This window comes from Mustela nivalis (genome assembly GCF_964662115.1).
Source record: "Mustela nivalis genome assembly, chromosome: 12".
Classification (NCBI taxonomy): Eukaryota; Metazoa; Chordata; class Mammalia; order Carnivora; family Mustelidae; genus Mustela; species Mustela nivalis.
In genome coordinates this window covers 4,825,461-4,838,456 of record NC_139031.1, presented here as the reverse complement: position 1 = coordinate 4,838,456, position 12,996 = coordinate 4,825,461, and the positions used below count along the sequence as shown (strand labels likewise).

The window sequence follows — 12,996 nt, the reverse complement described above, 5'->3', positions numbered from 1 at the left end:
AGTAAAAATGCAATTTAGAAGCAAATGATTAAAAACAAAAACACACACCTGTCTAAATTTCCATTCCTGTTCATGCTCTGATTCTCGCTGCTTCAATGGGTCTTTAAAGAGGTCTGAGTCGACGCGAGAACCGGGATCGATGCTGTCCTGCTGCTGCTGCCTCTTCAGCGGGTCATTTGACATCTGCACTTTATTAATGCGTAAAGCAGCTCTGTTGTCTCGGGCTTTTTGCTTTGGAAAAAGAAGAAGGAAGTTATATTCCAACAAATGGAACATGTTTCACGGAACAAAGTAAAACTATGATAAACTTTATACAATGAAGTTGGGTTAAAGAGTTGAAAAGAGCCTCTAGGCTCTCATGTGAAGCCTCTGGACATGGCCCCGTCTCCCACCATGTTTAACCCACATCACCTCAGTGAAGGATGGGTTTTTATCGCTCTGTCTGCACACGGCTAGAGAACCCAGTAATCTGTTATTTTCAATTCTAGTCTTCAAGGACCCTTCAAAAATGGAAAAATTAACCTCCCCGCCAATTGAGAGTAAAGAAAAATATCTAATCAATCCTCTAAAATCTAAAATCTGGAATTTGAAGCTTAGCATTAAAGAAAATAGTGAGAAACACTAAAAATATCCTGCCTTTACCTTACCGCAGTCAAGTTGAAAGAAAACAAGGCATTATCAACACATCAAAAACATTTTGCTTTACCCAAACATTCATTATCTCTAACAATATATGCACTGAAAGCCAAGTTGGAAAATAAATGCATATATTTTTCAAAACAATGTCCATTTAATATGCTTTAAAAGGGAAGCCAGGATTTGGATGAAGCTGAAAACCTTAATCGGGCTCTTTGGGAGAAAATAATTCACCATCTAAACTGTGACCCGTATTATAAAATATCCTATTTCTCACAAAGGTTGTGTTTCAAAAGCTCCTTAAAGGTGTCCAGGTATGTCTCTTACAAAATACACAAAACAAACATCTTCATTAAACTTAACACACAAAAAAAGCTTATTGTAGAAGTAACTGAGGCACACTAACGTAGCCTCAAAAATTAGTACTCTTTCGAAGAGATGAAACTATTTTTAAGTGAAATGAGGGGCACCTGAGTGGCTCAATGGGTTAAGCCTCTGCCTTCAGCTCAGGTCATGATCTCAGGGTCCTGGGATCCAGCCCCGCATCAGGCTCTCTGCTCAGGAGGGATTCTGCTTTTCCCTGTACGAGCTCTCCCTCCCTCAAATAAATAAATAAAATCTTTTTTCTAAAAAAGTGAAACGAATTAAATATGCTCCTAAAATAACTGATTTCAATCTTCAATATCGTGGTTCTAATTAGCCAGCTTATGAAAGGCATGATAAATTAGGAAATCACTATAAAAACAAAGCTGTTTATTAATTGTGCAAGTATTAAGATGTATATTGTGCAATGGTAAATCTTTTTATTAACCCAAGACAACAAAAGTAAGGTTTAGGTATTGTATATACTTAATATAGGGATGCCTGGGTGGCTCAGTCAGTTAAGTAAGTGCCTGCCTTCAGCTCCGGTCATGATCCCAGGACCCTGGGATGGAGTCCCACACTGGGGTCCTTGCTCAGCGGGAAGCATGCTTCTCCCTTTGCCTGCACCTCCCCCTGCTTCTGCACTCTTTCTCTCTAACAATTAAATAAAATCTTAAAAAAAAAAAAAAAAAGAATCTGACACATGGGAGTTTTGGTAAATACCACGTAAGGTGCTCTTTCCTGTGAGCTGGCTTTTCTCCACAGCTTGGCAATCTGCTTCACTCTGGTAGTCCAGTCTGCAACAGAAAAGCACGGTACACACATTTCCAGAGCCAAGGTCAGGACGCATCACCATGCGGTGCTGACAGACAACTTAGTCTGGCTACGTTCTCCTAAAATGGGTGGCCTTAAGTTCAGTTCTTTGTGCGGCATAAAGTTCCAGGCACAGAGTAGGCCAAACAAATATCTGCTAAATGAAGTGTTGCCTTATTAACCATCTCACTAGAGAATGGGGAAGCTTTTAAATCAAATGGGCTAAGCTGCCAAGATTAAGTTAAGCCAAATGTAACACGTTCCCTCAACCATGTAGAGGCTACTAGACAGAACCAAACCTAAGAGTTTTATAAAATATCCGTACTCAAGAGAAGTCTATTAATCTGACCAAAAGAAGTAATCATAATTATAAATAAGAATCTCACCAGCATTTGTGCACAACAAACATATGGAAAACTAACAATTTCAAATCATTTCTATGAAATTCACAGTGTCAGGACAGTAAACAAAGTGAAATATGATGAAATCAATAGTGATAAATGTAGAAATGATTAAGCCATTAAAAAAAAAGTTTTAAGAAAGCCAATGAAGATGGTGACATAGCAACAGCCTTAACATGTTAACTCATGGGGTTCTAGAATCACATAATAAAAATCACATAATAAAATTACTTAAAAAAAAATCATAGTTCTACTATGGACATTGATCCAAAGTGACTTAATAGAGCCAGATATGCTCATCTATAAACAGCCAATGAAGGTGGGATAAAACAGTATTTGAAAAGTATGTATATTCCTTTACTAGACAACCCTGTACTACACCACTGATTTTTATTGTTCTGTAAGATAGCATTTATTTCTATACAGAATGAATAAAGTAGCACAAAAAGACACCTGAAAGACAGATGTCATCTTTAAGAAAATCCACTTCTGGGTAATCCCCAGGTTATTTAAAAGAGCTATAAGCTGGGTTGCCTGGGTGCCTCAGTGGGTTAAAGCCTCTGCCTTCGGCTCAGGTCATGATCCCAGGGTCCTGGGATCAAGCCCCACATCCAGCTCTCTGCTCTGCGGGGAGCCTGCTTCCTCCTCTCTCTCTGCCTGACTCTCTGCCTACTTGTGCTCTCTGTCTGTCAAATAAATAAATTTAAAAAATTTTTTAAAAAAGCACTATATGCCGGTAGCAGGGAAATGAGTCTAAGAGTGTGAATAACGTTTTCTATCCTGGTCTGTCTGGCAACATGAACTCACCATAATTAACCAATGTCTGCTTAAAAATATTCTATAAATGACATTCCATTAATCTAAATAGTTCATCCTCTGGTTAAGCAGAATTTTCAAAAATGGTATCTTTATACTATCCAACTTTTTTCAAACAGGCTGGACTGTTGGGGAAAGGGGCAAATACTACTGAGTTAGCTTGGTTGGGGTCTGATTGAGCCTAACTGTACTCTTGACTGTTGAGTTCCTGTTCTGGATTTTTCTTTTTTTTTTTTCTTTTTTGGTAGAGTTACACATGTAACACAACACTGAGTTTCACATTTAGGACTGCTAAGGGTAGGAAAATAGATTATTTCATTAACTGAAATTAACTTTTAGGAAATATGCAAAGGGATACAGGGTCTAGGCCTGAGAAAATGCTAGATCTTTCTAGACACCTATGGGGTCTTCACATGGCATGCAGTCGTACCTGATGAAATTTAGTGTTGATACACGTTCTTTCTACTACAGTAACAAAAAAACAATCAGGCAGTGCACATGCAGGAAAGCTGGTAACACAGACAGCAATACTATATCCATGAATTACCAGGGAATTCCTCCTTCAGGCTGGGGAAATTAATGTTTGTGTAGAGAACGGGTGCTACTGTAGCCATTTCTCCCAGAGCCTCCTCCTTCTCCCACTTCAGTGTACTTCTCTGGGCGTTTGACATTGTATCGTTTTCTCCTTCCCCCGTGGGGGCTGATGATGTCCAGGAGCTGTTAGGATCACTGGCCATTGGATTAAATGCTGGATTTTTATCCCTGGGAAATAATAAATAACTTGACTTCATATACATAAAATTACTTTCTAAATACAATGGTCAAGTACAATTTCCTTAAGACCTCTTCTTATTACAAAGTAGATAACATGTTAGATAATTTTTAGCAAAGATCCTAATATATGTAACATACACTTATACAGTACAAAGCAACGCAAGATAGACCAATTAACATTTTTATAATAAAAATTACTGCAACTTAAGTTTCCATGGAAAACGAAGCCTATGATACCTGGCATCAGCATAAGGAGACTGTGTGATGGCAGAGAAAGTTCCCAAGCCACTTCCTGGAGGCAAAGAATTGTGCGGGAGATGCGGGCTGGGCCCGAGAAGGCCATTCATGAGTGGCATCCGGGAAAAAACATCTTTAAAGAAGAAAACAACAATTCAGTTGGCATATCATTCATAAATAACTTTTAAAAAGCAGCTTATTTTTGAGTAATATTTCCAAAGAAACATTCCTAGCACTCTTTAAAAGTAGGCTTTTTATTTCAATATGAAGCTAAAATATTGCACAAAGAGTAATTTTTGGTTATACTATTTTGCAATATGGTCTTTGTACTTTTCCCTACTTCCTCACAGTGTACTGCAGAGAGCATGTGTGTTGGAGCTGGACAGACTTGGGCTTGGAGCTTGATTTCTGCTGCCTGTTAAAAAAGAGTCAGTTACTGCTTCTACAGCATGAAGCTACTCTGTGACGTCACTGTCACAACGGATGGGCCTTCCCAGCACGGTGCCTGGTGTGCGGTGAGCTACTCCTTACGTGTCAGCTCCACAGAAAGAATGACTCTGCAGCAAATACTAGTAAATTTCATCAAATATTCTTTCTCTTCTTCATTCAAAATTTACAAACAGATGGTTCTTTATATTTTACCCCTGTTGGTGTTAATACAAAAAAACCATCCGTGATTCTTAAGCTGGTACGTGGTCTAAAATTATTTGGAACAAGCAATATTTCATCTACCATTATCAAGCAGATGATCATTGTTAAAAATACATACATTCTGTTCTGGGCCTCATTCTCATCACGTGCGTGCAGTTTCAACCCACACACATTTTAACTCTCCTTCCAGCTTATTTATAAGCTTCAAATCTCTAATCATCTTCTTCCTAAACAGCTAGTAGCCAAACCGTAGTAAGACCACCATGTGCATCCCCTAACTCTCCTCAAGCAGGTAACTCCAACTTTGAGTATTATGATCCTCTACTGGTCTGAACTATTGAGGAACAGCCAACTGTCCTTATCTGCACAGCTTTCTGTACCTTCAGAAACCTCCTCCCAATCTAGAGACCTACTCTGAAGTAGTAAGTGCATGGCCTCTGTTGCACACCCAGAATAACAGTAGGAGACCCATGTCTACATCAACAATCAATTATACAAATGGATATACAGTTACAGAGTTGGCTAATATTTGGCCCAATTGGTGTAATGACAGAGAACTCCTAACAAGGACTTTGTCATGCCGTTAGAATAAAGAACCACCAGGAGCCGCATCTCACCCACAAGTCTGGAACTGCATAACATCCTGTCACCTAAACCAGACCCTCTAACTGGAACAACTCCGAGTTTAGACGTCTCCAGTTCTTATGGGAGGACACTGGGATGGATTACCACAGGCTTTCAGGATTCTGTCCCAAGGACTTCCTACAAGCTATCTGACTTCCCAACTAGGGCTTATTCTACTAAGTGCTGGAGCTGGACCCTCTGGATTGGAACACAACAGTGACAAGTGTCTCAGGACATCTATGTTCCCTTCAAGGAGGAGATCAGGGAACAACATTTCTGCTTTTATCCCAAGCAGAATGTTACCTCTATTTTCAGTTTCAATGAAAAGTAGGCTCCATTAAGGAGTGTTAAGATTTGATTGAAAAATCTCAAATGTCTTTCATGTAATTAAGAGAAACAAAAGCTTCTTTATTGATAATGACAATGTGATCCATGTCAGCACTATCTTAACCGCAACATGACCATATCGAACCCTTCCATAATACTAGTTTATGAAGCATCTACCTATATGCCAAGCACTGTTCTGAAAGCTTTGCATGTATTACCTGTTGGATCCTCACCACCACCTAGGAAATGGGTTATCATGAGCTGCTGTGAGATTGAGTCCCCCTTCGGGCTCTGAGCTGGGTACGGAGGCTGCTTAAGAGTCTCTCTCCCTCTCATCCTCTGCGCCTACCCTCTTCCCCTAACCACGAGCACATGCCCGCTCTCAAAAAAAAGCATCTTTGATTTGGTTTGATTTCTAAAATCATTATTTTCCATTTCAGAAAACATGGAGATACGGGTTTTTTAATATGCTGAGAAGAGAAATACTGAAGTGTTGCACTCTTAATCATTAAGGAAACATATGGGAACAATTAAGACAAGAAGCACTTATGATGAGTCTATTTTATCCAAATGTAAATCACATGTTTAGTCTAGAAAAAATTAAGGTAAATTTATGTTTAGAGGCTAAACTGGCAGAAACTAAAATATTTTAATTATGTGCATTATGACATTTTTCATGTATACACAAAATTGGTAGTCAAGAGAACATTAAATTATTTGCATATTTCAGCACTTACACAAAAACAATGTAAAGGTTAGAAAAGCATCATTCAATTCCTTAGCTCAACATACCCGCAGGAAGCAGTAAGAACAGGGTGCGGAGACGGGACCCTGCGCTCCCATCACCAAGCACCACATCACCCCACAGGACTCCAACCACCCCCACGGAGAGCCCCACACCTGTGGTGCTGGTCTCCCTCACGTACCTCCGCAAATTTTAAGTCTAAGTCATCCAATTTCAGCTCTCCAGAAACACAGAGAAATTAGATTATCTGGCAACTAGTTACAAGTAGGTAGAAGAAAACTGACCAAAGACAGATTTCTACACAATTAGAGATCTGAAGTTGAGTGGAAAAATGTGGCAGATTTACTCTGAAAGGATGCGCTGAGCACACACTCCATGGGGGCGCAGACAGTGATGGGGAGAGATATGACCCCAGCCTTCAAGGAGCTCACGGTCTCAAGGAAAAACTGTAACTATCCAAAAACCATTAACTATCCAAACAGGCATCCACAGCTGTGCCATCTGCCACAACGGAAAGACAGGCCCATGTGTGCAGGGGGCAATCTGCTGACTCGGGGTATGGCAGGGAAGCCGAGGCCGGGCAGCCAGGTGCAGGGGTCAGTCTCCAAATGTGTGTGCAGGAAGGGCCGATGGAAGGGGAGCCAGATGGGCGCGTTCTCCCCACTGCCAGTCAAGACAGCAAAAGAACACTGGTCACAAAGTAGATCCCAGAGGGCTGGGAAAGTTCATGGGGCTAGGGGAGTGACTGAGATAAATTCAAATTAAGTGTTGTTCCATGGCCACAAAAGAGGGTTTTCTGCTTTCGATTTGTATACCTTGTTTCTAAGGGACAAGGCTGATTTGCTTCAGCAACAGCACAGAAACTGCACGAGGGTACTTACGAAACTTTTCTAGAGGTGACGTACCCGGACTGTGTATGGGCACCAGCTGCGGCGCTGGGGGTGGGGGAGGCGGCGGAAGTGCGGCCGGCTGAGCGGCTGCAGGGCTCAGCACAGCAGTGAACAAGTCTTCGACATCCTTCCCTCCAAGCTCTGTGACACAGAATGACAGTGACAGTAAGATTAAAGCAAAAGACTATCGGAGCCCAAGTGCACGGAATGCCATTTTGATAGACTCAAAGTACACAAACGAGTACCTGGAATTTTATATAACTTCCCAAGAATCGCTCCTAGGATAAAACAGAAACACAAATATTAACAACTACCACGTCAACGTACTGACACAATACAGCATCTGACACAGAAATGATCAGGAGAGAAGTTCAATGATAAAGAAGCATGCAGCAATCTTTGAAAATCGTATTTACTCAAGTCTTTTAGAAAGCCTAGATGTAGGGCAAATATTTTACCATCTGTGACCATCTTGTCTAGCTCAGGACTAAGGATTCCGTCCAGCTGCTCTTCACTTAATGGCCGGGAGCCTGGATTGACACTTGGCTGGGGCAAAGAGGCAGGGTCACCAGCAACAGGACCGATATCTATTCCGGCTGGAGGAGCAAAGTCAACAGATTACAAGTGCATTCCGAATATTCACATAAAATGCACAGCACTATTTACCTGCATCAACATACAACAATACAATTAAAACAGAGCAATGAAAAGTTTGTAGTTCTAAATTAATCATGGTTCTTATATCAGTTTGAATGGTCAATCGGTAAAAATAAGGCACAATGTAAACTTAGGTGCCACTTAAAGTTGTACTTTAATCAAAGTAAATACATTTCCTGAGGAACAGAAGGACACACGTGGTTCTAAACTTCCACAAAAAATAAGCACTACATCATTAATAGTAACCTACAAGAAGATCTGATACGTAGTATTTAATATGTAAGTGATTGCTTTAGCTTGGACTTAGTAATTTCCAATGTATAGTTCAACAATCACCTGTAGTGTATGACACAGGAGGGACAGACTTTCACAAAAATTAATGCTTTAAAATTCTCAATGTTTAGTCAACATTATCCTTCTGTGAATAATTTTGACCACAGATCATATTTTGGAAATATTCTGTAGTCACAAAACAAGATATAGATTATATTTATAACATACCATGGTTTATTTCATACAAACTGGTTTCCAGGCAAAAGGCACATTGAAAAGTGGTCTACCGTCTACTTTATCATGCTCTCAGTACTACTACCATTAAAAACTAAAATTTAGTCTGCCCTTATATACTTTTGTATTAGGAACTAACTCTATAACACGTGGGTAATACTATAAATTACACAAAAAGAAGAATAAAACCATTCATTAAGAAAACAAAAGGACTAGTGACAAAGTCATCCACAGCACAGCACAGCACAGCCGGACTGGGCTTCAGCTGCCCCCACAAAGGGAAAAGCGAGGGTGGGTTAGTGACAGATTAGCACTCTAACAGAACGCATGCACCTACAGGTTGTTTCAGCTGGAATCACTATAGAAAAGACTACGTCTAGTCAGCCGTCACCCATGGCTGTTTCTTACCAAACGGAAAAGGTGAGCTCTCAACCTGGAAAGTGCATAAATGAAGACCTACAAGACCCAAACCGAATAAATGGAGGGTTACCACAGGAGGGGAGGTGAGAGTCACGCAAACAAAGAAGAAACAGGACACAGCAAGACTGCAGGGCAACACGCCTGAAGTCTGATGCCATCAGAAAGACGACAGAAATTAACTTGCTATCTCCTCTCCTAAAGCAAAGGGGCTGAGGTAGATCAAATAAAATGATGAGTTCGTTGACAAGCCAAAACAAACTTTCTTTCCATTTCAGAGAAGACTAAACTTATTCCACACACACAAACACACACACATGCCTTTCACCGTATCATAAAACAGACACTAGACAAATACAGACATAGATACCTGAATGATCAACTGATTTTGCAAGGTCATCGGAAATTATTCCAAGAATGTCATCATCTGTGTTTAAGACTTCAGAAATATCAGCTAAGGGGTCATCAGTCGTACCTAAGCATAGCAAGTATATTTTTAAAGTCTCAATATTGTCCTAGACATTAAGTTCTAAAACACACTCACTCGTTCAACCATTCACTAAACATCTAAACTACAGCAGATACGGAGTTAAGTGCTAGAATCGTAAGATTATTACTTCTAAAGTAAGGAATTTTTTAAAGAAAACACACACCTGCGTGTTGAATAAAAAAACATTAAAAATTAAGACTACTTTTGGTTTGTGACTGTTTGTTAACAATAAAACTTAAAGACCAATAAGAGAAATAAAGGCAATAAAAGTAAAATAGACTGCTCTAAAAAAGCAAAAAAAAAAAATGCATTAAGAAAGTGACATTTCTAAAAATGACATCTAGAAAATAAGACAAAGAAGATAAATACCAAAGTCAAATGCATTTAGAGATTCCTTGTAAAATATAAGGGGGTACCAGCTAGTTAGATGCCTACTTCCAACCTTGATCTTAACACTGATTAATCATTCGTGTACTTATTCAAAAATATTTCCGGACCCACAGAATCATGTCTATGGAGTACGTTAGTGGGCATTGTCCCAGCCACTGGGAATTCAGAATAACCAAAACCAAGTGCTCGCTCACTCTGTTCACTTCCTCGGAGGGAGCCAGCAAATACGTAACAGCAGTGTCCCTGCTACGAAGATAACAGTAAGGACAAAGGATTAAGAGTAAGATGTGGAGATGATAAAGTATTAGATAAAGTGGTCAGGGAAGACCATTTAAAGGACATGACCAAGGATTAATGTAAATGAGTAAGGGAGTAAGATGCATAAAGATGGAGAGAACCCTCCAGGCAAAGGGAAAAGCAGACAGAAAGACGGAAGCAGGAGGGGTTTGGCCAAGTGTGGTCTGTGTGGTTGACTACAGCAGTGAAGGGAAGGAGGGTGTAGGAAATAAAAGGCAGCTGAAGTGAGATTCCATGTGGTTTTCTAAATCGTGGTGCAGGCTGAGCTCTATTCGGAAACATAAAGCAGAACGGGAACTTGTCGGAAGGTGGAGAGCTGGAGGGGACAGGAGTGGAATCTGAAAGGGAGAGCGCTGGCTTCCGGGTGTAGAACAGACTGGGGAGGTGGGCGTAGGGAGCGCTGGCAGCAGGGCAGGCCTGGAGACCTCTCAAGAGGCTGCTGCTGTAGTCGAGTGAGAGGTGGTCACACCAGGCACTCTAGAGCAGGAGCGGGAGTGGAGGTAAGACGTGGCCGACTTGGGGCTACCTCCTGAAGCAGAGACGAATCTGCGGGAGCATCTGGGGCGCGGTGTCAGATAACAGAGCCAAGGAGGACTCCAAAGTTGGTTTCCAGACTCATCAGTGAGATAAAAGGCTAGCTTTAAGAACTAATATAAGAAACATCTGCATTTTAAAATCCCTGTCGACTGTGTTTTTACTTTTTATAAAAAGGGGGGAAGGGACATAAAACACATTTAAGATAAAATATCCCTGTAAGACACAAATAGTCTTATCCCACTTAACATACTTCTCAAATAGAATTTGTAAGAATACTTTCATGTTTCAAGCCAAAAACTAAGGTAAATTAAGTGCCCAAATATTTGTAAAGTTTTTAGAGAAATAAAATCACTTCAATACTGTCTTCTCTAGACACCTTCAGGAAAATATATCTGAAATATTTCAGGCATTCTGTGTGTTATTAAACTAATGGAATTCTACTACATAAATTACAACTAACATTTTTTCAAAAATATTTTAAAAGTTCACCCCTACTTGAAGAAAGAGATTTTTCTATCTTACCAACAAATCATTAGAACTGCTGTGATAGACAGATTATACTGAATGAGATACAACAAGCTGAGTAGTTCAGCTGCAGAGAATGTCCCATTCAGTCTGGGTTTTGGAACAGGTGCTATTCTGGTCCTCTCCATTCTGGCTTCACAACTGTACCATTCTCTGCAGTTTTGTGAATAGATCAATGTTTTTCCTACCACAATATGTCTTCTGCCCAACTTCAGTTCTCTTCCTCATAAAAACTCAAGTGAAAGTAAATTCTAGTTAAGTTTTTAAATGGCTAGTCAAGATTTTTACAGGAAGATATCCTTCCATTAAGATACTGTTTGACGGATCCACAAGTCTTTTGCTATATATTAACAATATACTGACTTGGTAAGAGCAGGTGAGCACTTAAAGCAACAGAATCAAAGTAAAAGTAAAATGATCTCCTAAGATAAACAAAAACCATGGCCTTAGACCAGTGTTTAACTTCCGCACTGCCAACAAGAAGACTGACATCTTGTATGTGCGCAAAAGCCGGTAAGACTGCTTCTAATTATTTTGAGAAATTAAAATAAAAGCCTGTATGCCAACCCAAGGTAATGCCAAGTTAACAGAGCTGTAATATATCAAAGGCATCTCTCAGTAAAAGGTCACCTTAAGATCATTTTCCAAATTGAGTTTATCAAATTCACTGAGTTTAAAAAAGGTAATCAATAGTAAAAGGGGAAGGTTGTCAGAAAAACAATATACGACGGATAGTAAGATAAAAATCTACAAGTGGGGCAGAAACCCTGTGATCGTAATTCCTACATACTGAACTAGTTAAACTCCTAGAGCCTTAATATCACTTTATAGGCATATTAATGTCTCAAACCTTTCCCTGCTTCTAAATAGCCCCCATGTTCACTCTACGTGAGGTAGTGGTTCTTGATCGGGGGCAGTTTTGCAGGGACATTTGGCAGTGTCTGGAGATGCTGCCGGTCATCCCAACAGGAGGACAGAGATGCGGCAAGTACCCCACGACGCACCAACAACGGCTCATCTGGCCCAAGCGGTCGGCAGTGAGAAGCGGTGACCTAACACACTGTATCCCACTGAATCCGCGCAGACTGGCAGCTGGGTCCAGCTGCAGTATCTTCTTTTCTCCTCCCGTCTTCTGCATTTCCTTGGGTTATGTAATTAACAAAAATCCATCCCACTTAAATCAAAGGTTATTACATTTATTACTCACCGACTACGGCAAAATTACACCTCCTTACATTATCCTTAGCATATTATAAGCTGAGCATTCTCCTCTGCAGCACTTGATTTTGGCGGCAGTTACACCGACAAATTTATTTGCCAAATCCTAAAGACCCGTCAAGTACTTGCATTTACTGAATGTATATTACACTTCAAAGAAGCTGACTTTTAAAAGCATATGAGGCCAAACTAAAGCATTTCAAAGGCTTTATTACAAGGAATCCAAGTGTCACATGATAAAGAACGCATCGTAAATTATTCCACATACCGTGAGTCCCGGGTTTTGCTGGAGTTGAGGAGGAACTAAGCAGTGGATCTAAGGAAGGATCCAAGAAATTTGTGTTCATGTTTGTTTTATATGAAAGCTGAGCTGTATCTTCTGACAAATTATCTAAACTTAGCTTGTTTTGTCTACTTGTATCTAGAAGATCTTTTCCAAAGAAAGCTTCCTAGATAAAGATAAGCACATATGAAAATGACTGATTTAGTTATATAATTCTAAAATGCTAACAGGTAATTCTGCCATTTTTGACAAGAAGTAAGAAATAACACAAAAACTTGGTATTCAAGAATACAGAAATTGAATACAGAAATATATAAACAATACAGAAATAACCTGTCAATTGCTTTATACAGATGGCCCCTTATTTTAAAAGATGCTTTTGTAGTTTTACTGGAGAC

General features: G+C 39.9%; 1 protein-coding gene across 34 annotated transcripts in view; it reads right to left on the bottom strand.

Annotated features, from left to right (window-relative positions):
* The window catches only part of KMT2C (lysine methyltransferase 2C), a 271,671-nt gene that overhangs the window by 45,181 nt on the left and 213,494 nt on the right, over positions 1-12,996 (bottom strand). For 26 of the 34 annotated variants that reach the window (XM_082693396.1, XM_082693371.1, XM_082693402.1 and 23 more), the window contains 9 exons: positions 12,584-12,764; positions 9,229-9,333; positions 7,736-7,873; positions 7,523-7,555; positions 7,269-7,418; positions 4,041-4,173; positions 3,577-3,791; positions 1,723-1,796; positions 49-231 (listed from right to left, as the gene is read on the bottom strand). In XM_082693396.1, the coding sequence (XP_082549522.1) occupies positions 49-231; positions 1,723-1,796; positions 3,577-3,791; positions 4,041-4,173; positions 7,269-7,418; positions 7,523-7,555; positions 7,736-7,873; positions 9,229-9,333; positions 12,584-12,764 (1,212 nt within the window). The remainder of the gene's footprint in view (positions 1-48; positions 232-1,722; positions 1,797-3,576; positions 3,792-4,040; positions 4,174-7,268; positions 7,419-7,522; positions 7,556-7,735; positions 7,874-9,228; positions 9,334-12,583; positions 12,765-12,996) is intronic. The other 8 variants (XM_082693373.1, XM_082693383.1, XM_082693374.1 and 5 more) reach the window with 1 other exon arrangement.